The sequence below is a fragment of the Anguilla anguilla genome, chromosome 11, assembly GCF_013347855.1.
Source record: "Anguilla anguilla isolate fAngAng1 chromosome 11, fAngAng1.pri, whole genome shotgun sequence".
Taxonomy (NCBI): domain Eukaryota; kingdom Metazoa; phylum Chordata; class Actinopteri; order Anguilliformes; family Anguillidae; genus Anguilla; species Anguilla anguilla.
Window position 1 is genome coordinate 6,442,165 of NC_049211.1, and position 25,558 is coordinate 6,467,722.

Genomic DNA, 25,558 nt, shown 5'->3' on the forward strand with positions numbered 1-25,558 from the left:
CTACTGTACTATTAAGTATTGTCATTGAGTACACACTGGATGAGAAAATTGTAGGATTATTATGCACATATTTCCGGGGTTTCGAAGAGCATACCTTTCAGAAATTAAACGACCATTTTGGTCCAATAAATATGACGCGCAGTTTCACTTCCAACATGCGACACAACTTCTCTGGCATTTTCCTTCAACAATAACAACAACAACGACAAGTGAGCATGACCGCACAGAAGCGTAACATCATGTGACACTTCCACAGGTCGATTAGAGAACAGCATTTTTGCATACTTCCCATCGCATACTAAAAGATACACACTAAACAGTACGTATTATGCTTAGTAGGCGGTACATACTTTAGGGACACTATTTAACCCATTCAGACCTAAGGCGAATAATGAATAATGCATTTTGCCTTCCCGATGTGTATTTCAGCGAATCACGACGCATTTCATCGGTCACGTGTCTTGAAAACGATGACAGCATCTAAAACACGCGCTCACGTCGCATCCGGCTCTAAAGGGAGAAGCAGGCAAACGTCGCGCCCGGCAAAGGGATACACACGCAAATGCTGCATCAGGTCTTAATGGGTTAAGAGGCCGTACCAGACAAGACCCAGGACAAGACAAACACGGGCTGAAAAGGCTGTTTAAGCTGTTACTGGGACAGAGTGGGGCACCGATTCATTATGTAGTGGGTATTGAGACAACCTTGTCCACCGCAGCAGATATAAAGTCTGGATCCATTCAGACCATTCTACTGTAGTGGAGTGCTGCGGAACAATGCGGTGTCAATGACTCTTTTCTCTGGAGGAGCACACTGATCTGCGAAGAGTGATCACAGGGAGAGACGGAGGAGAGAGAGAGAGAGAGATGGGGGGAGAGAGAGAGAGAGAGAGAGAGAGAGAGAGAGAGATGGGGTGAAGAAAAAAAAAAGAAAGGAGAAATCGCTTGAACTTCATTCCATTGTCTGGATGTAAATGCGCCCTGATCAAGATTCTGTCGGGAGAGGCCTGCACTGCCACAGCTAAAGAGGGAGAGGGAGAGAGAGAGGGGGGAGAGAGAGAGAGAGGGAGAGGGAGGGGAGGAACAGGGAATAAAAAGGAGGGAGGCCACCCTTACAAGACATACACACATATACGCACATACGCACACACACGCACACACGCACCCACTGCTATAGACACACACAGGCATAGGCACACTCGCACAGGTGCACGCACACACAAGTAACAAGCTCATGCACAACACAAATATCCAAAAATGTTCTCGGACAGGGAGCCATCTGATTACCCATAATGCACGACGAGGGGCAAAGATTTCTGACTTCAGACACATTACAGGTGGTTCTGATGACAGAGAGGAGAGATTTCAGCAGAATGGTAAAAAATCACTTCCAGGAGCACTATTTCCACCACTGTGGGGGAAAAAACTGAACATAGATAGATAATAGAGCTAGATGCAAATGTCCAGTGGTTTAGTGTAACCCATAACATTCAGTGAATATGTATTGCATATTAGCTTCCCTTTGTCAAAGTTTTTGTTAATTGTCATTAATTATACCTGAATACTCAGCAGGAGAGGAGCGCCCTGACTAGATGTAATATTCTGGCTGTGTCCCTCCATTGGGCTAGTTTATGTTACCTTCGCCATCTGGGCAAACAAGGTCTGATGTCAGTTTCCCTGCAGAATGGAGACAAAGCATGATTCTGACCACAATGACCAGAGCAGAATGAAGTCTCTGGCCTACAGGTCCTGAGAAATATGCCCACCCCCCTCCCCCCCCCCCCCCCCCCCCCCCCCCCCCCCCGAGCCACCCGCCACCCCTCACCACCGCCACCGCCACACCAAACATCCCTCCCCCAACAGGGTCGACCCCAAACTCCCCCCACTTTGTCATCTGCCCCCACATTGTGATCAGTGCACATTCCTACAGCCACACTGAGAACAAAAGGCTGAGGACTGAGAGGGGAGGGGGGGAGAGAGGGGGGGGGGGAGAGGGAGAGAGAGAGAGAGGGAGAGAGAGGGGGGAGAGGGAGAGAGAGAGAGAGAGGGAGAGAGAGGGACAGGGAGAGGGAGAGAGAGAGAGAGAGGGAGAGAGAGGGGGAGAGACAGAGAGAGAGAGAGAGAGAGAGAGAGAGAGAGAGGGAGAGGGAGAGGGAGAGGGAGAGGGAGAGAGAGAGAGGAGAGATAGAGGGGGAGAGAGAGAGACAGAGGGGGGGGAGAGGGAGAGAGAGAGAGGGAGAGGGAGAGAGAGAGAGGATGGGGTAGTGAACGAAAGAGGGAGACAGGGAAACAGATAGAGAGAGAGAAGAAAAGGGAGAAAGAGAGAGCAGGAAAGACGGAGAGAGACAGAGGAGAGAGGGGAAAAAGGAGGAAAGAGGGAAGGGGGATACAAACAGAGAGAGGGGGGAAAGACAGTCAGAGCCAGAGAAAGAGAGAAAAGTAAGGAGAAATGTAAAGAGTAAGGGGAAAGAAAGAGAGAGAGAGAGAGAGCCCCAGGATCTCCCAGCAGCCCCTGCAGGTCATGTGCTCATTAGTGCAGAGTGCTCACTGGGCATGACTGGGACAGCAGGGTAGCTGCCACTCCACTTCAGTCTCTCAGCCCCAAACTCTCCGCGTCAGCACCAGCGAAGGTTACGATGGTGTGAGTACATTTCTCCTCTCGTCTGCATAGCGAATTAAAAACCTGTATGCATTCATATGGGAGTCAAATATCAAAATACAAAAATAAAATATATCAACCCAGAGGGCTGAAAACCCTTCCTGATAGCAAGCGTGTAGATTGCAGTTTTCCAGCTTGTAAAAAAATAAGCTTGACAGAAGACACACCTCACTTCACGAAAATCATCTGATTCGCCTCAAGCACATGTGGATGAGTTGTGTTCAAACGTGAAAGGAATTAACAATTAAACACTTCAAAATGATTTTTTTTTGCCAAAATACCCACTTCCAATAATTCAGTGCTACACACAGTGGGTGCTTTTATTAAGCATCTCACTATCTGAGCTAAAAAGACAAAGTAATCATCAATTTTTTTTTTTTGAAGATCTAACTCCTTTCACCCTGTCCTGCAAGGCAGCTAATTCACTATCAGCACCAGTGCGTAATAGATTAATCAAAAGCAAACCACCAGAGACTGTCAATCAGCCACCACCTCTGCACTACACTACAAGAAATGTTTGTGTTCTGTAAGTTTCTCTGAATAAGAGCACCCACTAAATGACTAGTATTTATGTATTCATTTTATTTACACTGGTGCACCTGTGCTAGCTCAGAGAGAACAGTAATCAGACCAATGGAAACTCATGAGTTCCTTAAGTGGGCATAGCTCTAGACCCTGAAGCACTCTATAAAGTTGGATACTCCGCAATTCGAAATAACAAACATCAGCCAAGCTTCCTTCTCGAAACCAAAAACTGTGTATTTCTGGACAAAAAAAAAAAAAACAGGTTTCTCTTTTGTTAGGAGCACAGACAGTTTGGAAAGTGGCTTTGAAAATCCGTATGGGGTGCGTGCGTGCCCCTTGTCCCTGTCTCCCCGCCCCTGTCCCATAAGGCGGATGAACAGAGAAGCAGCATGCTCCGACTGACTGATTTACTGAACAAGCAGGTTAGCACATTCAGATAGCCGTGTACTACAAACCCACCCGCAGCCACAGGACCTGCGGGAAGGCTGGCACTGAGGCATCATGGGTCTATGCCATTAAGGCACACATTCATTCATGTTTAGGGCTTAGTACCAGGGAAATATTTTAGGTGCTGACATCCATGATAAATATGCGCTGCATAATGTTACATTACATTGTATTTATTTGGCAGACGCTTTTGCGCGAAGCGACGTACAATATGTGCATACCGAAGGTCACTGGAACAACTACAGAACACAGGTCCGATTAATATTAAGTCAGACCAGCAGGCATGACAACAAGCTACAGCATCAAGACAACGATACAAGTGCAATATAAGTGCTGGATGGAGGCACACGTAATGCGAAAGCGGGATAGGAACAAATGCTCAGTGTTCAGTGGTACACCTTCACGACTACATTTTGCATGTACATCCAGCGGCCTGCTAGCCACCTTACTGTAGCGCAACAGGCCATTTCCAGAAGCGTTCCCTGGAATGTACACATTTATCTTCCGCGTTGCTGTTCCGTCTGTTTGGATGAGGGCTGCCTACCATGCCACAAACACGGACAGTGAGCCTTTGAGGTCACCAGCCACTAATGCTCAGGACTTCAGGGGCACGACGACATATCGGTCAGGCCCGAGAGTTTCTGCAACTCCACGGACCGCCAGAAAACCCGCAACGCAAACAACACAACGCCCTTTAAAGCCCTGAGTCTTCAGAGGCAGGTGCAGTAGGGAATTCCTTTCTTCTTCAATCAAGTTCGAGTGCACTCTGTTTTTCGTCTTGTTTCCTTGTTGCTGGGCTACAGTTCAGCCGTGCCTTTCCTCCTCAAAAAAACACGGGAACGTATTCGGGGGAGACCAAGATATCGACCAATGCAAAGAGACATCAGCCCCCGGCCCCACTCACACACCCCCTCTATCCCACACATACCCTCTCTCTATCCCCCCCACACATACCCTCTCTCTATCCCCCCCACACATACCCTCTCTATCCCCCCCACACATACCCTCTCTATCTCCCCCACACACACCCTCTCTATCCCCCCCCACACATACCCTCTCTATCTCCCCCACACACACCCTCTCTATCCCCCCCCACACATACCCTCTCTATCCCCCCCTACACACACCCTCTCTATCCCCCCCCACACACACCCTCTCTATCCCCCCCACACACACCCTCTCTATCCCCCCACACACACCCTCTCTATCCCACACACCCCCTCTCTCTATCCCCCGTCTCCTCCTCCAGCCTTGGGCCATTCCAGCCCATCTTCCAGACAGTGCTCTTTCACTCAAAAACTTTATTTCTTCCGCCGGACGGGCTCACTGAGGGGGACTGAGGAGCCGTTGTCGAAACCGTCAAAGCCGGCATCGGGAAAATATCTGACGAGGCTCGTGTGTCCTCACGGCCAGGACCCGACACTCCGTAACTTCGATCTGGAAACCGTCAAAAAAAATTTCAAAGGCTATCCTAAAAAACTCAAAGAGTAGAGGTGCTGCTGACGCCGGCTGATTGCCGATGTTGCTGCCCGCGGTCGTTGACAATCAAAATAAGTTTCTGTAGGGCACCGCCTCTGAGATTCTGAGATTCCACCCATTGCCCCCCCCCCCACCCCACCCCCCATCCTGACCAATGGAATGGTCGAACCCGGGCTTGTGGCTGAAATCTGTGAGCCTGGTGGTCCCACAGAAGAACCAACTCGGAAGCAGACACCGCTAGGAAATGAACAAAGCAAACGAGAGACAGCTCAGGTAATTGCCGGAAGCACCTATCAGAGCGCGTTCTGCGTACGTGACAGCATTTTAAAAGACTCCGGCGGCGGATCTGCGGACATTAAAAGAAGCGGCGTGTGGACATGTATAAGCATCGCTTCCTCTCCTAAGGCTCGTGTGAGACAGACTTAAAACACACCTGCAGGACACACCACTTCCTCCAGCTGGGCAGCTGTGGTGTGTGGGAATCCGGATAACAAAACACACACACACACACACACACACGAACACAGCGACAATAGAAAACATGGGGCTGAGGCCACAGAAAGACAGTAAAGGGAAACACAGGGGGTCCCCACTGTCTGTCTGGTGTTATAACCGCTTCATCTCAGCATGGACCATAAAACTACAAACAAGGGGGCGGAGCTAACCCCTGCTGCCCCTCCCCCCCGGGCCCGCGCTGGTGGGCTGCATCCACCACACTAATCTCAGAGCCCTGCTTTCACGTCATGACTCCCGAAAAAAGGTTTGCCTGTGGCAAGCGTTTATGACAGCGGGTGATGACCGTGTGTTTCACGCAACAGGCCAGCGTGGGAATATGGGCTGGGCCATGAGCACTGATCAAGAGAAACGGGTTGCGTTGATGTGCATGCATGTGTGAGTGAGTTTGTGCATGTGTGAGAGAGAGTGCACATGTGTTTAAGTGTGTGTGTGTGTGTGTGTGTGTCTGAGAGAGAGAGAGACTGCATGTGTATTTAAGTGTGTGTGTGTAGGAGAGAGAGAGAGAAAGAGACAGAAAGAGAGACAGTACACGTGTGTTTAAGTGTGTGTGTGTGTGTCTGTGTGTGTCTGAGAGAGAGCGAGAGAGAGACAGAGAGAGAGACGGCATGTGTATTTAAGTGTATGTGTGTGTAGGAGAGAGAGAGAGAGAAAGAGAGAGACAGAGTGTGCACATGTGTTTAAGTGTGTGTGTGTGTGTGTGTGTGTGTGTGAGTGAGAGAGAGAGAGAGAGAGAGAGAGAGAGAGAGAGAGACAGAGAGTGCGCACATGTGTTTAAGTGGGTGTGTGTGTGTGTGTTTAAGTGTGTGTGTGTGTGTGTGAGTGTGTGTGTGTGTTTAAGTGTGTGTGTGTGTGTGTGTGTGTGTGTGTGTTTAAGTGTGTGTGTGTGTGCACTGCAGAGCCCTTTGTGAGCTCTCAGTTTGCCTCTGAAAGCCATCACTTCCCTGTCATTGTTGGCTAAAGCAACAGGATTCCGCGCGACAGTCCGTCTCAATCCCGGCCAATCCCTGGCCTCAAACGGCCGCCGGGCTCCGGCACAGCAGCGCTGCATTCCTCAGCCAATCAACGGACAGCTGCTAACGGGCCGATCTGCGGGCTGCGTCTCTCTACCGTCCCCATTTAAACATCAACGTACTGGACACAAGCGATGCACACTATCGCACACTACGGAAAGTCAGGGGACTACATTCATCTGCCCATGTGAAAAAATTAGTATGCTGAAGAAGTACACTATTTTACACTTAAGAATACTGGATGTATAATTAGAGTTTATATCATTACATTACATTATTACATTACATTACAGGCATTTGGCAGACGCTCTTATCCAGAGCGACGTACAACAAAGTGTATAACCATAACCAGGAACAAGTATGACGAAACCCCTAGAGAGAAGTACCGGTCCAAGTACAGGGAACAACCGCATAGTTCAACTTGGACCCTGATGGTAAACTGATTAACACTAACAACGAGAACGGCAACAACGCAATCTATGGAAAAATAAAAATAAATAAAAATACAAGTAGTCGTTAAGACAGTTGATGCGCCTAAGTCACCTATGAAACAGCTGCCTAGTTACAACCCTAAGTTTAGTCATTTACAGGGGGGAAGGGAGGGATGGGGAGAGGTGCAGCCTGAAGAGGTGGTATAATGTAAGCTAGTATAATATTTTTTTAACATGGGTGGCCATACAGGCAAAAAAAATGATGAATTAAAAATAAATAATAATAATTAAAAGCAGTTCAGACAACTGTGATTAAGTTTCATATCAGCCATAATCTTCAGGCCAAGATGATAATTCTCTTTTAAGCTTGAAACAGACAGATAGCAGATACCTTTGATATTACCACACTTCCCTACTGGAGACCGTACTGTTATGTGACTCAGCTTGTACATGTCCAGCTTCCAAGCATAAACATTTCTGTCACATAGTAGCACGCAGTCCAGCTAAACTGAATTTCACTTAAATTGCTAATGGGACACAGCCAGCTCTACCGCTCTTTGTGATAAACAATGAACGAAAGAAAAAAAAAAAACAGACGGCACATCAACAAAAAGATTTGAAAATCCCCAATCAAAGCCTGGTTACTAGGCTTGATTAACTGGCAGCTCCTTGTTATTATAGCAGCAGGTTTATGGCCACAGATTCCTGGGTAATTATAGGTATGGCTTCACGAAAGTGTGTGGGAGTGTGGGAATCCTGTGGCAGACCCCAGTTAGGGAGAAAATCTTGCGGTTTGACCGCAGAAAGAAGTCAAGAGAACAACGGGGAGGAGATGCAATCAGATGACATGTTAAAAAAAAAAAAAAAACTTTTATTAACTCTCAGACAAACCATGTGGAACACACAGCCCTCAAAAAAAAAATAGCCTGGGACAAGCCTTCTCACAGTTACATCACAGGCATTTAGCAGACACTCTTATCCAGAGCGACTTACACAACTTTTTACAGCTGGATATATACTGAAGCAATGCAGGTTAAGTACCTTGCTCAAGGGTACAACGGCAGTGTCCTACCCAGGAATCGAACCTTTCGGTTACAAGCCCAGTTCCTTACCCACTATGCTACACTACCACCCTCACCAGGAAAGACAGACATTAGTTTCCCATTAGGATAGAACAGACCATATTGCCACCAAATACAAATCTTTTTCCAGAAGCTTTTACAGGATAGTAAGTGCTCAATTCAGTCCAAATACTTCTACTAGTCAAGAAAGACTACGTTTCACCAGGTTCACATCTCCAGCACTATCGCCCATGAGTCAGCTGTCAGAAAGAGTTTGGGTGTCTGCTCAAACTTAGAGGTTAACCGGGGGGCCTGAGGTACTGAGTGTCATGACCCCGCCGCATACAAGCTGGGCGAACAGGAAGTAAACGCAGCGGGAGACCGTTTAAATATTTACCACCGCCCGCCAGGGCCAGTGCACCTGAGGACCAGGAAAAGAGGGAAAAAAAATCATCTGCTCGCGCAAATCGTTTCTTCCCAGTGCTATTGGCACAGGCCAAAGGGGGGTCGGTGAGGACATTTACTACTGTGTTTTAATTAACACACATCGTATTCCTTTATCGCAGAGACACGGCGAGGGGTTTCCCACCCCGGTCAACAGGGGCTTGTTAGCACAACAAACGGGTGCGGACCGCGCACCCCAGCGTGAACTCCTGACCTCCCAAGAAGCGTCTTCCGGACTCTTCCGGAGACTCAGGGGGGTAACCGGGTTCCCAGTTCTCTTACTTAATATTTGACTTGGTCTCCTAAGACCTCCCCCACCCCCCCTTAATCAGCAGGGCTGTTGTTGCAATGAGCATCTCTTCCACAACGATTTATAAAGGTCAAGGAGCCAGGTTTAAGTTTGTTGTGAAAGCAGAAGAACCATAATGGGACACAGAACCAGCTGTGCAAAATGTTTTTTAACATAATTTTTCTATGATGTCTTGTACAGAAATGTGTCCTGAAGATTTTTTTATTTGTTTTCAAGATGTTATGTTGATGAAGCAGAAAGAGGGCAATCCCCTTTACAGTATAACTCACTGTTAGTGCATTCGTTTCCCCTGCTCGTCCAGATCTTTTAATAAATTTCCATTTATGGTGTCAGATATTAATTCCCAAATTCACTGAACATGTGCTCGTGTAATGATTTTGTAATTCCACATAATCATCATTAAGTAACAGTATTTCAAAGCAAAGGGTTAATACAATCAACAACGGATATTACATTGGTACGTTTTTTTTTTTTTTTTTTACCGTAGGGGAAATTGACCCACACCAAACACAGAGCAATTCCGTCTTTCCATCTAATTAAAAAACAGTAACAGGTCCGCAAGATAATTAGCCAGTTTTCTGTGCGCCTTCTCTCTTCTCAGTTTGAACGTGACGGCTCATTACACTTTAATGTGCATTCCTACATAAGAACACGCAATTAAGGGAATAAAATGCAATTGTCAAAGCCTTCATCTAAAACTCGCACTGCTGCAAAGACTCATATACAAAAAAAAAAAACATTTAACCCTGTGAGACCCAGTGTTGGGAAAAAATGCAACGTTTCTTTTCAGGCATTCAAGAGGTATTTTCGCCATTCAGTTCACCATTCAGTTTGGGACCCCAACTCCGAGGCTCTATACTAAATTTTAGCAACATATATGGAGAGGAATATTCTCAACTGCTACTCAGAATGTCTAGGGTACACACAACATAGGCGTGAAAATCCATCAAAGACCGGGTCTCACAGGGTTAAAAAGGCAACCATAACCAGTGTAATATAATCACAAAAATGGCTTTTTTTTTTTTTTTTTTATAATGATAGGCTTTCGTAGTATTTCCAAACAAAATTATGCAGAGTTTATGTTGAACAAGTCAATGCTGTATTCTTCGATTCCATCATCGTAAGGTCAGTCATTGCACCTTAGGTATTTTACCTATTACTTTAATACAAAATGTCAAATATGTAAAGAATGCAATTAGTATTCATGTAAGGAATTTCTTCCACTTTTTAATTATTTTTGTAATTTTGAAATCGTTTAATTTTCCACACGGCTTAACGTCGATTACACGTTGACAATGAACACACAAGATAAAAATATGAGCATATTTTTGGAAGCAGAGATCTGAAATGCTAAGAGTAAAAAAAATGTAAAAAAAATAAAAAAACATTCTTCTACCTAATGAGGGCATATTTGTTCGTCCTCATTTGAAAATTTTTAATTTGCGGGCATTCCAAACGCGAGAAGTTAGGCGCGCCCCGAAACGACGCGGCTGAACGTGGTTCACGCGACGCCGCAGGGCGTGAAATTGAAGCAGCCTTCCGTTCTACATTCGCAAATTCGGAACGAGAAAAAAAAACAAAAACGAAAACATAGCGAAAACTCGTTCACCAAGGCGGCCGGGATTACGCAGAACACACACGCTAAAATCGCTAAGTACACACCGAGGCTCGGCGCCCTCGCGCCAGAACACCTTCAGAGGTTCCGCGGCGTTAAGCGCTCGCGGTAACCGCGGCTTCTGTAATTGGTCGGACGGAATGCTGTCGCGGATCTCACGAACGAGAGTTCAGGAACCCCCCCCCGCCCGCCCCCCAGAACCTTTGCCTTTCTTAGAGCGCCGCAGCCACCGCCACATCTCTTAAGAGAACAAATATTCCGCCAAAATACTCCAGGCGCTTTCATCCCCCCCCCTCACACCCACCCACCCCCCCTTCCCCACCGCCCCCCCCCCGCTCTCGTCTTTTCAGCTCAAAATCCGGGAAGGCTTTCCGGTTCGCGGCCAAGATTTCTCACCCACCCCCACCTCACCCAACCCCACTCCGCCCCACCCCACCCCAAACCCCGCCTGGATTTCCCTCCTCCGAAAAGGAGTGTTTAATCTCTCCCTCGCCGTTGTCTAGGTGTCTGACTGCGAGGGCCTCCAGGATGTAGGAATGAAATAAAGCTCTCTGAATAATGCCACGGGGAGAGCAGCCGGAGACCGGGGGGGGGGGGGGGGGGGTCGGAGCGGAGGAAGTCCCTCCCTCTCAGCGGCGGACGCGCTCGCCGCTGCTCGGCCTGCTGGGATACGGCACCGCTGCCGCCCGCCGCCGCTGCGCCGGGGGAAACTCCGGCTCACACCGCGCTTAGCGCTTATCTCCATCCCGTTTCAGTTTCCTTTTTTTAAAAATACAGTCGTCCACGCTTGTAGACGCGCCAGGATTCCTCGTGAGTCCATCAGCGCGCCACACAAATATGCTGCAGACCTCCGAGCCACCAATCCAATCCCCGCTTCTAATTCCTGGGCCTCCCCGCGGGAGCTGGCCTGCCACCGAGCCCGGCACACAGCCCAGGAACAGGAGAGGCCAGGGGGGTAGATTGGGGGGGGTTGACCAAAGCAAGGTGGAGGTACAGAAATCTCAGAGTACCCCCCCCTCCCCCCCCCCACGCCCGACCACCCATCTGTCTGTCATGGCTTTCTCATTCGCAGCCCAACATCATCATTCCAGACAGGCGCTCCTTCTCAGGTTTAATTAAAACTTCAAAAAATGCAATATGTCCAGAGACTTTGGGTAGCTGGCGAAGCAGGTACATTTATCTTTTGTTTCTTCCCCCATCCCCCATTCAACACGTACCGTTTCTCCCCGTGTAGCTCTCACTCTGACTCTAAATCTGCCTCTATTCCTCACCTCTCCCACTTCTTCCTTTCTTCCTTTCATTCTCTCTCTCTTTCTGCCTCCTCGTCTACTCTCCATCTTTCACTCTGCTGTTCGCTTCACCTCCCCTCTGCCTGCCGCCTGCCATCGATCCTCCTCCCAGAATTCCGGGTGTCATGGATCCCAGTGAAGTTTTCAAGACTTCCACTCTTTTCCTGTTTACACAGAGGACGTGTTTTGGAATGATTTTGACAAACAAGATGCAGTGGTGCGCAAGAAGTCAAGGCCAAGGTTCGGTGAACGTTTGGCTCCATGGAGTCAGTAAACAGCCCCCCGGCCCCCCGCCCCCCGCCCCACCAACATGGGCGTAAATATGTCCGCGTCCTCATTCAGGAAACAGAAAAATGTTGGAGACTGTTTGCCCTTAAATCTTAAAGAAATGGCCTCATGGCCACATTGTATTGTTATCTGAAAGTCAACATGAATCACAGCAGCCAAGTCAGATAGGACCGCAATGTGACAGATGGTGGGCGGAGCAAAGTCACATGGTGGGAAATGACTCATTCCCTTCCCTAAAAGTCCACAGGGGATATTCATTCAGAAATCCTGCTCCCTCCAGCCAGCATACCTGACACACACACACAGAAATTCATTTGCCTTAAATGTAGGCAAATATTTAATCTTCACTGAAAAAAAGTCTGTCTTAACAAGTGTTTTAGTCTTGTAATGAGAGATAAAAGATTTATTTTAGCTTGTTTAAAGTTACTTTTTGCTTGATGAGTGAAATTTAACCTTCCTCTCCGTTTCTTTGTCCCTGGGGCTTCTGTCGTTCCCTCGTCCTGAGTTCACGAGATCGCTCCAGCCTTGTTCCTCACCATGAATTAACGGGACCGCTCCAGCCCTGTCCCTCACTCTGTGGTCACGGACCGCTCCAGCCCTGTCCCTCACTCTGTGGTCACGGACCGCTCCAGCCCTGTCCCTCACTCTGTGGTCAGGGACCGCTCCAGCCCTGTCCCTCACTCTGTGGTCACGGATCGCTCCAGCCCTGTCCCTCACTCTGTGGTCAGGGACCGCTCCAGCCCTGTCCCTCACTCTGTGGTCACGGATCGCTCCAGCCCTGTCCCTCACTCTGTGGTCAGGGACCGCTCCAGCCCTGTCCCTCACTCTGTGGTCAGGGACCACTGCACTGCCCTGTTCCTCCCCTGGTTCATGCCCAGGCCACGGCACAGCCTGGAGTTCCAGAAGCATCGCCCTGACCCTCTAAACTGCACACTATACTACTTCGCCCTTCGTTTGGACTTCTACTTTCTTTTCCGGCTAGCTTATTACCTCAACTGTAACCCTCACAACCCATTTCATTTGCTGCGACAGATCCCTAATTAGATTTCTGTTACCATCCATTACTACCGCTACTTTACACCAGGCCAGCCAGCAGAGGATGGGCTCCCCCTCTATAGCCAGGTTCCTCCCGAGATTTCATCCCATCGTGGAGTTTTCACACAGAGACCGAGAGAGAGAGAGAGACAGAGAGGGGGGAAGAGGGATAGGGAGAAGAAGAGAGAGAGAGCGACAGAGTGAGAGAGAGTAAACAAAAGGAAGCCGATAAACAAGGAAGCGAGGGTGATAGCATCTCGCTGTCTGTTCAACATCTCTCTATCAAGTGGCAGCCTTCCTTCCTCCCTCCTTCCTTCTATTCCTCCTCCTTCCCTCCCTCCCTCCCTCCCTTCCTCCTGCTGTCACAAGCAGGCAGCATGCAATAACACTTGAGAGGAAAACGTTAGACAGACAGGCTGTCAAGACCTTCCTCTTCAGCCCTGAGCTAATGGCTAAGACTGCAGGATTTACAGACAGAGGCAAAGCACTGGGGGAAAACTTTACTCCAGATCTTTTTTTTTTAAATTATTTCAGAATACACTCATGGGAAGAAAAAAAAAATATGTCTGGTCTGAGACCGATTTTATTTGAAATTATGGAGTAGTTTTGAATTCGGCAGTACTGTGACCGGTCCCATTGAATACTGACAGGTTGATTTGCTTCTACAACGGCGAAGCACCAGGAAATATGACAGCATTTCCCTTTTTTCTGCAGCTATTGAACAGCGAACGTTCTCTCAAACGGCGCGAAGCACAAAGCATAAAGGAACCACAAAGTCTACACAAATCTCACCGAACAGCTTGTCGGTCTTTCAAAACAAAAAAAGTCTACAATCGCTTAAGTGCTCCTTAAATCTCTCTCTCTCTCTCTCTCTCTCTCTCTCTCTCTCTCTCTCTCCGTCCTTCAGTTTTAGACAGGTCTCCATAGCCACAATCAAAGTACAAATAAGACAAAGAAGCGCTGGGTATTCTTGTGAGGAGCGTTGCCGTAAGACAGCAAAACAATCCCACCCCACAGGGGCATTACCGAACCGATGTGATCAAAACTGACAGCACGGAGCAGAATAGACTGGCCCCCACCCACTGAGAGCCAATCACACCTTCACCGTGTGACGACGTCCCCCCCCCCCCCCCATCCACACCTGTGCAAAGAACTGCCCCGCTGCCTATTCAAGTTCACCATCAGCACGAAAAGGTTTCAAAAGCGTTTGTTTTGTTTTTTTTCTCCCCCTTGAACGATACCTCTGTACTAACATCCTTCTCCTGGCATTCCGGAATTCCTCCCCCCCCGTTCAGATGTCAAGAGACAGATGGTGGGGGAGAAAGGATGAGGTTTCAGGATGAGAATACTGGTTAAGGCTGCCTTTTTTTTGCCGTGCTGACAACTTTTATGGTGGCAATTTTTTTATTGGAAATTGCTGCAGTATCATCGGATCACGACTAAATGGGAGTGCAGCATTGCCGTGGAACGGAGAAAGGTTCCTACGTGGGAAATTCTCAAGCTGATTCTTCATTCTTCGCCTGCCATTCCTGAATTTCTCACTCCCATTTAGATGGGAGGGAGAAAGGTTTCAAGATGAGAATGGTGGTAGCTAAGGAACAGTCCTTATTGCACCACATTGACTCCCACGACCACTCAAAGCCTTAGCTGCTAAATACTTGCCCATGTTTTACAAAGACACCGATATTTACTTTGTCAAGTATGATACTGCTGTTCCTGTCTTTCAGTCTAGATGCAGATGTGCAAAATCACCGAAGACAGTCATCCATGACTAAAATGTCTGTTACATTTTAACACTGTGAACTGGTGTAGTGCACTTTAGCGTAGTATATGCTAAAAAAAGAAAAATGTTAAGTCTGTAAATAATGTTTACAATCAGCTTCATAAGTTTTTAAAAATCTATAAGAAGAAAAAAATGTATTCGGTGCACTCAATGTACACATCCACAGTGGGTATCAACAAATCGAATCAAAAAGGTGACCCAGCAGTGTTATAACCCTGATATAATAAGCGAAACCAAGCGGCCATATTGTCACGTGACCAGAAGCTTGACGCGCTCAACGCGAGCGCCAGACGAGCGCTGCATTGAGCTGATCGGGCCGGTTGCCTAGAGAACGCGCCCGGACGCAACGCAATCCACCTTCGCTTCCCCCGCCGCCTACCCACAATGCCCCACAGGCGGAGCGAACGCTGCAGAGTCATCTAGTCAATGGCCGCCGATCAGTCTTCGCTCAGCAGCCCAGCGAATGAGCGTGCTAATGGCTTCTCCCTCTAATTAAAGCACTTAACCTAATGAGTTGCATAATGTTGCTCCCCCCTCACCCCCACTCCCACTCCCAAACCCCCACCCCCCGAATCGTTCTCTCTCCTTCCAGCCAAATGGGATGGGAGGGGTGTCATGGCTGCTGTTGTCATTACGCCAAGTGCATAGAGCCTTCCTTCCACAGCCAAGGAGAACTCCATACTGCGCTGTAGGCTGAATCCATTGTTTTTTTTTTTTTAATCTGAATAAACTTCCTCTGATAATTCTGGAGGCTGAATTTTAAATATTACTGCACACACACACAAAAACAGAAGTTTAACAACGAACAATAGCAGGTTGGGAAGAGAAATAAATGTGGCGTTCAAGTTGTTAAAATGACTCAGGCCTCCACTAACCAACCTCCTCTAAAACATTGTGACACACACCCAAATACACTGATCCCCACAGAGCAAGGCTCCGTTTCATAATATTCATGCGGCGCTTTTCAATTAAATGATACGGAAATATTAATTTAATTAAGCCCGAGGGGTACACGCTACATCTCTGCATCTCTCGCAAGGTTCGCAGCGGCTATAAAACCCAGTGGTGAAACACTGCAGCTTCGCCACAGCGTTTAATATCCAGAACGGTTTATTTATCGCGTGCTTTTTTGTTGTGAAGCACGCAAAGCTTCGCTCACAAGTGGCCGAGCGGAGGCCTTCCACACACACACACACACACACACACGCACACAAACGGCGGCTCCTTAAGAAAGAGGAGAGTACGAGACGGCGTTCACGAGCGTCGCCAGAAAACACCGCTCTCAAAACACACCAAAAAAAAGCGCAAGAATGAAAAGAAAGAGCGAAAGAAAGAAAGAAGGGAGAGAAAGAAAGGAAGGGTTAGCCGATTCATGCCCAGGCGGGGAAGCGGAGGAATTCTAGCATCTGTGCCAGATTCTTCTAAATGCCACAAACAAGCAAAGAGCCACTGGAATGGCCCGCCAAAGAGACGTATAGGGATGGCTGTAATGGAGGGGAGTGCACAGGGGCCTGAGCACACAGGGAAATGTAGTCTTAATTAAACTCTAACAGAGTGCATATGAGACCAAGGTGGTACCTAGGGGTGGTACTGTAGTATAGTGGGTAAGGAAAAGTTCACAGATTCGATTCCACAGTAGGCCACTTTCATTGTACCCTTGAGCAAGGTGCTTAACCTGCAATGTTTCAATATAGCCTATATCCGGATGAATAAATGGATGCAGTGTAAATGCTGTGTAAAAAGTTGTGTAAGTCGCTCTGGATAAGAGCATCTGCCAAATGCCGGTAATGTAATGTAATGAGACGAACAGGGACCATGTGTACTCTGTAAAGAGTTGATCTGAACACTGAACATTTTACTGTGTAGCTTTGACAGAACCAGGGTCTTACAGAGGGGGGTCTGTGCACCGATTCCCAAACTTGCCAAAACTCCCGGTATTTCAGAGTTGTGTTGTGTGTGCTGGCACTGGGGGGGGCACTGCCAGGGCACTGCCAGTACTGTCAAGCAGCGGGCAGAGATTAACGGCACGGGGCTTTGCCCACACATCGCTGGCGCCAGAGCTGCAGCTTGGCTTCGTCGGGTACTGTGTTACGGGCTTCGGTGACATGACTGCATTTTTTTTTTTACAAGGACATTCATGGGAAAAAAACGTGTAAACCAGAAGGTAAACTGCTCAAAGCTGTTATCTCACAAAATATTCATTCCATTAAGAATTTAAAACAAGCTTTTTATTTTAAACCTAGCAAAACTATTTAAAAAAAGGCTTTGTATCCTTATGCATGAATGTATGATATATTCCTTCATTCAATTTTAGGTTTGGTTTATCCCTGTTCCCAATTCACCCTGCTTGCATGAACTCAAATTTAAACTATACGAGGTAGCATCTTTAACAGTGAGAGAGTTCAGCTGAAACATCAAGATTTTAAGAGCTCCACTCTGACTTCATAAAACCCCTAAAGCAGTCAAATATTTAGGGCCTGGATTTACTTACGACCTTCAGCATGTGCCAAATTATCCCCCGTGTTATTAGTTCTGCGTGTGCTAAAAAGTTTTGCACGTGCTAATGGTCTCAGCAAATCAGGCTGTCTTAATCGGCAAGTCTTTTTGTCTCACGAACTGTTCCCGTCGGTGGTCCTTGCAAACACATTTGTAGCAGTAGGGGTGGGACAGAAGTGCCCACCAAAAAATGCCAAATACCAAGAGCAGCGCCCATGCCAAGCACACATACTCCTACATTAGGGGACAGCAGAGGTGTCGAGCCAAGGCACAGTACCCCTCTGCAGGAGGGCAGTGCGGAGGTGAGCCGAGGCAGCTGAACCACTCACCGATTTCACAGGGGCAACATTCTATTTGGTGTTTCCATGGTGACGGAGCTCCAAAAAAGAAAAGAAAAAAAATAAGTTGCAGGTGTTTCAAACCCCCGTAGAGCTAAATGAGTTTTAGCCTACTGCAGATAGCCCGCACGCATTCAGTAGCAGACCAGACAGCCAAATCTGTGTGAGAGGGCTGTACAATCTTTTTCTTTTTTTTTACCATTTTCGCTTTTCTGAAGAAAACGGTTGAGACGAAAGATCCTTCAAAATGGCATTTTCAATCGCCGGTACAGGGTTCGATGAGGAGGAGGAGGAGGAGGAGGAGGAGGATGTTTCCTACGTTCTCGTAGTCTGTGATTTCGAACAGACCTGGCAATATGGCAGCCATTGAAATGTTAATGTGACAATATAATACACCTTTCTGATGAATGTCTATGTCACAAACCAGCACACCAGGCACAAGCAGATTAAATGAAATGGGGGGGGCGGGGGGGGGGGGGGGGGACAGACAGACCCAGATGCAAAAAGCAGTTTGGGTAGCCATTGTCGTTATTGCACAGAGAAAACCGTTACCAGGGAATCTGAGAATTATGATGGCCACAAGCTTTTTCATAAAACTCAGATTATTATTTCAGATTATTCCTCCATACAATCAAACCTTTTCAAATATTAATGAATTTTTTTTTTTTTTTTTTTTTTTTTTTTTTAATCAGTGGGGAAAAAAAGTCATGTGAATCGATAGCACGTCCAAAACTGAGAATTAACCTAACTAAGGAAAAAAGCCATCCCAGTGAGAAATGGTGAGCGGATTAAGTTGAGATGCCTTAGTCTTTCTTGGCTCTCCCGCTAACGTCCAGTAGACATCCACATAAGGAGCCGTATCTGCCAAACTTCACCAAGCCCCCAAAAAATATTGTTTAAACATCAAACGATGTCTCCTAACTCACCCTAAATCACAATAACGAGTGAGTTGTACTGCGGACACACAGAGGCAATGTCCATACAAGACGTCTTATGAACTTCCACTGTGGCTACTCAGGAGACGTCCCACAGACAACACAGTGACGTTCCACGTAAGTTGAACGGATGCCATTTTGCTCAGGGGGAGGACGGGGGACGATGGGGGAGGACGGGGGAGGATGGAGAGGACAGGGGGAGGACGGGGAAGGACGGGGAAGAACGGGGAAGGACGGGGGTTGGAGGGAGAGGATGTGGGGGAGGACGGGGGGGGGGGGCTCCCCAGGTTACAATGAAAGCGCGGCCTACCTTCGACGCAGTGCTCCACCTCCTCCAGGTTGCGCAGGGTGATCCTCATCAGGCTGGAGTTGAGCATCAGCTCGTTCCGGTGGGCGGGCCAGGCGTACTGCGGCGCCAGGTTGACGAAGAAGATGCGCGTGTCGCCCGTCGCCACCTGGTTGTCGCAGATGCCCGGGTCGCCGAAGCCCCCGATCATCACCTTGTTCCCGCCGTCCAGCAGCACCTCGCCGTTCACCATGGACCTGCCCTTCAGGTAGCGCCACACCCGCACCTGTCCCGCCACAAAGCCAAAGAGCAACGCGTTACAATACATTACATTACACTACATTTCTCAACATTGCAATACAATATATTACATTACATTAATTTAAATTACATTACATTACAACACGTTAAATTAAATTACATTACAATACATTACACTACATTACATTTCTTTACATTGCAATACAATATATTACATTACATTAATTTAAATTACATTACATTACAACACGTTAAATTAAATTACATTACAACACATTAAATTAAATTAAATTACATTACAATACATTAAATTAAATTAAATTAAATTAAATTACATTACAATACATTGCATTACTCTACATTGCATTACAATGCATTATATTACATTACATTGCAATACATTACATTAAATTATATTACATTAAATTAATTTGGCAGACACTTTTATCCAAAGCGAGGAACAAAAGTGCATATCATGGTCGTTGGCACAACTACAAAACACAGGTTTGATAAGGTACATTACTCATTTCGTACAACATTTCATTACATTACGTTTATATGGCAGACGCTTTTATCCAAAGCGACATACAATAAGTGCATTCTGAAGGTCACTGGAACAACTACAAAACACAGCTCCGATAAGGTGCAATACTCATTTGGTGACAGTTATTCATAACCATGAACACATTAAGTCCAGTTTACACAGTAAAACATTACTCTGACCTTACCTATTCTCAAAAAGGCTATGCTAAGTCAAACTGGGAGCCATGACAAGCTATAACATCAAGATACCGAATACATCACTTTACCAGGCATGGATAAGCTCCTCTTTAAGGGTAGCTAGCCCAAGGTGATTAGCCCGCTTTATAATCTAGATTTATTTAATTTTATTTGATTTAGGTTTTCATTTAAATACAAAACGCACCCTTACAGTTGGACAAGGGACTGGTCTTGTAACCTAAACCTTCAATTCCCAGGTAGGACACCGCCGTTGTACCCTTAAGCACGGTACTAAGCCTACGTTGCTTTGGTATATATCCAGCGGTATAAACGGATGCAGTGTAAATGCTGTGTGCAAAAGTTGTGTAAGTCGCTCTGGATAAGTGCGTCTGCTAAATGCCTGCAATGTAATTTAAGAGGCTCTGGACGAAAACAGAATGAAAGCAAGAAAGATTTCACACAATTCACGATCCTCCCAAGTGATCTGGGATTCATCGGCACAGGAAGAACGATCAGAAAATGTCTTAACGCCAAGGGACACACGTCAAGACCATCTTTGCCATGGGGGAGGGGGTTCATTACATTACAGGCATTTAGCAGACGCTCTTATCCAGAGCGACTTACACAACTTTTACATAGCATTTTACATTGTATCCATTTATACAGCTGGATATACACTGAAGCAATTCCGGTTAAGTACCTTGCTCAAGGGTACAACGGCAGTGTCCTTACCCGGGAATCGAACCTGCGACCTTTCGGTTACAAGCCCAGTTCCTTAGTTCCTTCATAGTCTAATCACAGTGGGAACAGCCCTAAAAATGCGCCGTGTTTCATTGGGTTTTAAGTAACACCGCGACCGTGAATGGACTGCACACATCTGGCGGGACCACGCCCCGTCTTCCCCGCTGATAATCAGTAATTGAAAGCCACCGACTAAACCTGCGAGGACCTGCCTGCCCAAAAAAAGACCTCAGGAATCCAGCCCTAGTGCTTCCCAGGCTCAGAAAGGAACAAAAAAAAAAAAACGTGAGAGCATAGCTTTTAAAGCTCAGGACACTGTGGCCTAGAGGGATGTGGGATCGTAACCCCCAAATTGGGACACCCCTGCATTACTGCGGCTGGTGTTGAACACCATCCCGTAACAATACCTAGAGTGCAACAAGCTGCATCTTGTTTTATATGTGCATGTTACCAGTTACTTGAGTCCATTATAATGAAATGAGTCAATTGACGTTAATTTGGGAGTGAAGGAAAAACAGTGCTACACAGAATACTGTTTTGCTTGTGTTGTGCAGAAGAATCATGAATACCTAGAGAAGGCAGGAAGGGGGAAAACCCAATTTAAACTGCGTGCAGAAGATAACTAACATTCAATTAGATTGGGGGGGGGGGGGGGGGGGGGGGGTCTATGCCTGACCTGGGAATGATTCAAAATCAAGGGACTGGCGAGGATCAGTGTGTCAGTTTTGGGAAGTGTGATTTCAACAAAACAAGACTTTACTGGAGGAAGAGTCCGTGTGTCTCGTGGCTCTTATCAGATGACACGCACCGGGCTAGAGAGCAGACACGTTGAAAAGGGACACGCCTTAAATCCATTCAAATTTTGCACCGCATTCTGTATCATATTCCGGATTTTATCCACAAAGAACCAAAAACACGGCACGGCAAGCTGCATGGTTATTCGCAGAGGTTCCGCTCATGGGACTGTTTCTTATTGGTATTTCAAGCAAAGCAAAGAAATAATGCTAAATAGTTGCACAGAGCGTCACTTTACTAAGAACAAATAAGCCATAAACTAATGAAAACAGAAGAGCAACAAGTGTTGTCGCGTCGACGGAGGCAGGCTAAACAGACCCAGCGTTTTAAGAAGCATTCGTTTATGGAAACATGGGCCATTCGGTCAACTTGCCAGTGTGCAAAATTACACCGTACATTAACAAGGAAAGCACAAATAAACATTAATAATGCATAGCAATTGATTACGGTTATTAATTTAGCTAAAGCACACCATGTTTTTTTTGCACACTGTCAGGTTAGTGCTTCGCAGGGAAAAGCTGGCATGTCCACAAGCGACGAAAAGGTTCCCAAGGCAGCACTTCAGTTCCACCGTGCCGTGCTTGCCACTAACATATGGTTGTGGCGCTCACGTTGCGGTGTGATCTATTTTTGTCTTAAAACCTTTTTTCACTCGCAGAGACTTTTTGGTGGCCTCCGGCCACGCGCGGAGATGGCTCCGCCGCTATTGTGGGAAGAAAGTACTCATTTAGCTTGCACGTCTCGCGCGCACGGTTAGCTTCCGTAGATCCAGCAGAATGTGCGAACTCGTTCTTTACAGAAGCCGGTTTCAGAAGCATTCCTTTTGAGTGTCACCCCGGGAGGTGATCATCCCGAATCTGAGACTTTGGGATATCCTTAAATCCCACAAATGACTATTTACCTGTCTCCAAATAACAAGCACATATTACCCGTAGAATGAATGAGCACGTTTTTACAAAACTATAGATAGCTAGTAGCTGTGATTGTCTTTTGTTCTTGACTGACTCTTGTCCCGCAGTCAAAAATCGCAGACGTAAGGCAATTGAAAACTTTTTTGTTTATTGGCCGTACCTGTACAAAGCCACAATTAAAACCAGATCACCACCCCTCAAGACTAGCACAGAAAAGGCGTGACATAGCAAAAACCAGAATGCAACACAGCGGACATCCTAGCTTTTGACAGGTGAATGCTCATTTCAACAGAACAATAATTTTGCGTTCTATTATTTATGGTCATAACGCAGGCTTGTGCAGCCGACAAGCAGATTGCATTAGGCTACTTGAGCCAGCACACTTTCTGACAGGTACGGTAGGTTATGTTAGGTTATGGCTACGGCATATAGCCTAATCTCGGGAGTTTGTTTTTTATTTAACCCGACGGAGAATGTAAACAGCCAGTAACGTTGAAAAACAAAAACAGATGTATAGTCTAACTTGTTTACGCGCACTGCACAATCAAAACAAACAGGCTAGTAACATGTACACGGTTAAACTATGTTTTTTGCCATAACTGGACTCTCGCGGCCCTCGGCTGAGCTCCTCCCTCCCTCGGCTCACTTCAGGCAGTTTCCCACGGCGATCTCACCTTGCACGAGTACGTGTTGTGCACCGGGTCCATGTTCATGATTTCCTCCACGGTTCCGGTGAGAACGATGTTCGCCTCCTCTTCCCGTTTCTCCAGCTCTTTCTCCGTACAACTTCCATGACAGCAACGCTGATTCAAAACCGCAACTATGATCACTGCCCACCCGTACAAGTTTATAGTCCGTCTCCTCTGCGTGCCCATGATCGCAAAATTAAAAAGGGGGTGAAAAAATATGATTCAGAGCGGTATTTCAACCTCACTTACAATCCCAAACCGCACTATTAAACATGCAACCAGAAAAGAGGAAAACTCCCGCTTTCCACAATGGGGGTTACACCTTATCCCAACTTCCCTGCAAAACCAAGATAGCCTCCTTGTAGCATCTGAACTAAGCGCAGCGGAGAAGCTACTTTGTTGCAAGCCGGGTGGAAGAGAAGAAAAGCGACGAATTCTTTCTCAAGGAATGTGCAGCGCCGCTCCGCTCTCTCTCTCACTCGGTCCTTCTTTCACAAGAATGACGCTACTAATTTGCATGCAATCTGAATTGCTGATAAGACTGGTGGGTTTGGGGGGGGGGGGAAGCCCTGATTCTTTCAGCCCCGAAACTGGTGTAAAACGCCACCCCTTGGAGAAATTGCGACTGCAACGCGACAGCCATGAACGTATTTAAAATTCAATGAGCAAAGTGGAGACAGCACGCGAAACTTTCCACCACCAGCCTATTTTACCGGTGACTCATAAAACGCTGGCACTGGCTAATATTCAAAAGAACGGGGGGTGTTTTCGGTTGTATGTTTAAATTTTCTATTTTCTTCATTCGTGTGTTTTCATATTTTACCCATTTGCTAATTTAACAGTAGCGATGCGCACTTGTTCTTGTTTGGTTTCTAATGTTCATGTTAGCGTTTTCATGTGTGCAATTTCTTGCGGCGGTCCTTTTTGATGGAGACACTGAGCACTTTACCACTCTCCTAAAGCTATAATTTCAGGACCAGTTCATCTATTCCTGGAAAATGACAGGGTTTGCGATGTGCTGTCGAACGTAACAGCCATTTGTGCAGATCTAGTCATGCTAATGTAAACCAAGCATTTCCCGTGTACGCTTCATTGCCAGTACCCAAATTAGCATAAAACCACAAACTAAGTGTTTGATCTGCGTACCTGTCATCGATCCTATCATTCCAGTCACGGCCGCGCACAGACTTTTTGGTGGACATATGCTCAAAATAAAAAAAACGGCCACCTGTGGTAAGTTTTTTTTTTTATCGCTGCGAGCCCAAAGTGCACATTTGCTGTCTCAGGGTAGGGTGACTATGCTTCCGCATATGTTGGCGTCTACCTGTGCGCGTGCCAGATTCCATTACATTAAATATTTAATGAGACGGTTGCGGAGCCCGATGTAAATGCTATTTTGGATCAGTAAATGAAGTGCTCGATAAGAATTAAAAGTAGGCTACTGTTCCAGAGTTGATTCTACACTGAAGATTTTGGTGCGTGAAAAAACCCCATCAGTAATGTGTACCTGAAGTCATAGGTTTGTGATAAATTAAGTTTAGATGCGCGAGGTTCAAACTCATCTTGTCTTCATCTTTGAAATTTATATTCATACTGCAAGTGTGAAACTGGACATACTTTTACCTTGTCTCAGATATATTTGGTGCATGCCACTGGCAAATAATGTTATAATAATTCATTAAAATGTCATGTAACAGTTACAGTAACAGTAAAAATTCAATCCAATATTTTCCCACATTTTATTTTTTTAGGCAATGCCCATGATTAATATTTTAAAATATTTAAACCTTCACTTAAATATTTGATAATATTGCTTTGCCACCTGTAATTGTGGCGACTATGTGCAGGGGTGTTGGGCCCCATCTATGCACAACTACAGTATGCTTTTTTGAGGGCCCCTGTCAGTCAGGGCCCCTCCTAACTCCTAACACCCAACCCCAACCCCAACCCTTAACAACTCCCCTGACTGTGTGTGATAGCTGATGGCCACTGATTGTGATGGGATGATGGACCTGAATACTGCATTACTGCAGAATGTGTGTGTGTGTGTGTGTGTGTCAGAGAGAGAGAGAGAGAGAGAGAGAGAAGGAGAGAGTGATCAAGAGAGGGAGAGAGAGAGAGAGTGATCAGTGATCGAGAGAGACCGGGAGAGAGAGGGTGATGGAGAGAGAAAGAGAAAGAGATTGGAGGAGAAAGCCCAATATTTTTTTTCCTATGAATATTGCAGAGCCATTTTATGCTTAAGTGGGTGCTTTGGCCCCTGCAGTGCACTGCAGAACGGTGTGACTGAGGGCCTTTAAAGTGACAAAACTTGAACTGCGCCCAGAACACATTTTGGATGTCTAACTGAATCATTTTTTCATGGGGCGAGCCGAAGACTGAATAATCTATCATTCAGCTGTGTAACCCTCCGTCAAAAAGGTTTCAATAACCTAGCCGCCAACCGCACGTGAGCTACAACGCGAAAACGATTCAGCGTGGAAACAAACAAAAAA

At 46.5% G+C, this 25,558-nt stretch overlaps 1 protein-coding gene across 1 annotated transcript in view; it reads right to left on the reverse strand.

Annotated features, from left to right (window-relative positions):
- The window catches only part of LOC118207959 (agrin-like), a 168,128-nt gene extending 144,560 nt beyond the window's left edge, over window positions 1–23,568 (reverse strand). Inside the window, exons 1-2 of the mRNA XM_035382183.1 lie at window positions 23,049–23,568; window positions 18,971–19,232 (exon numbers count right to left, since the gene is read on the reverse strand). Coding sequence (XP_035238074.1) covers window positions 18,971–19,232; window positions 23,049–23,249 — 463 coding nt within the window. The 5' untranslated portion in view covers window positions 23,250–23,568. The remainder of the gene's footprint in view (window positions 1–18,970; window positions 19,233–23,048) is intronic.
- Window positions 23,569–25,558: the final 1,990 nt, after the last annotated feature.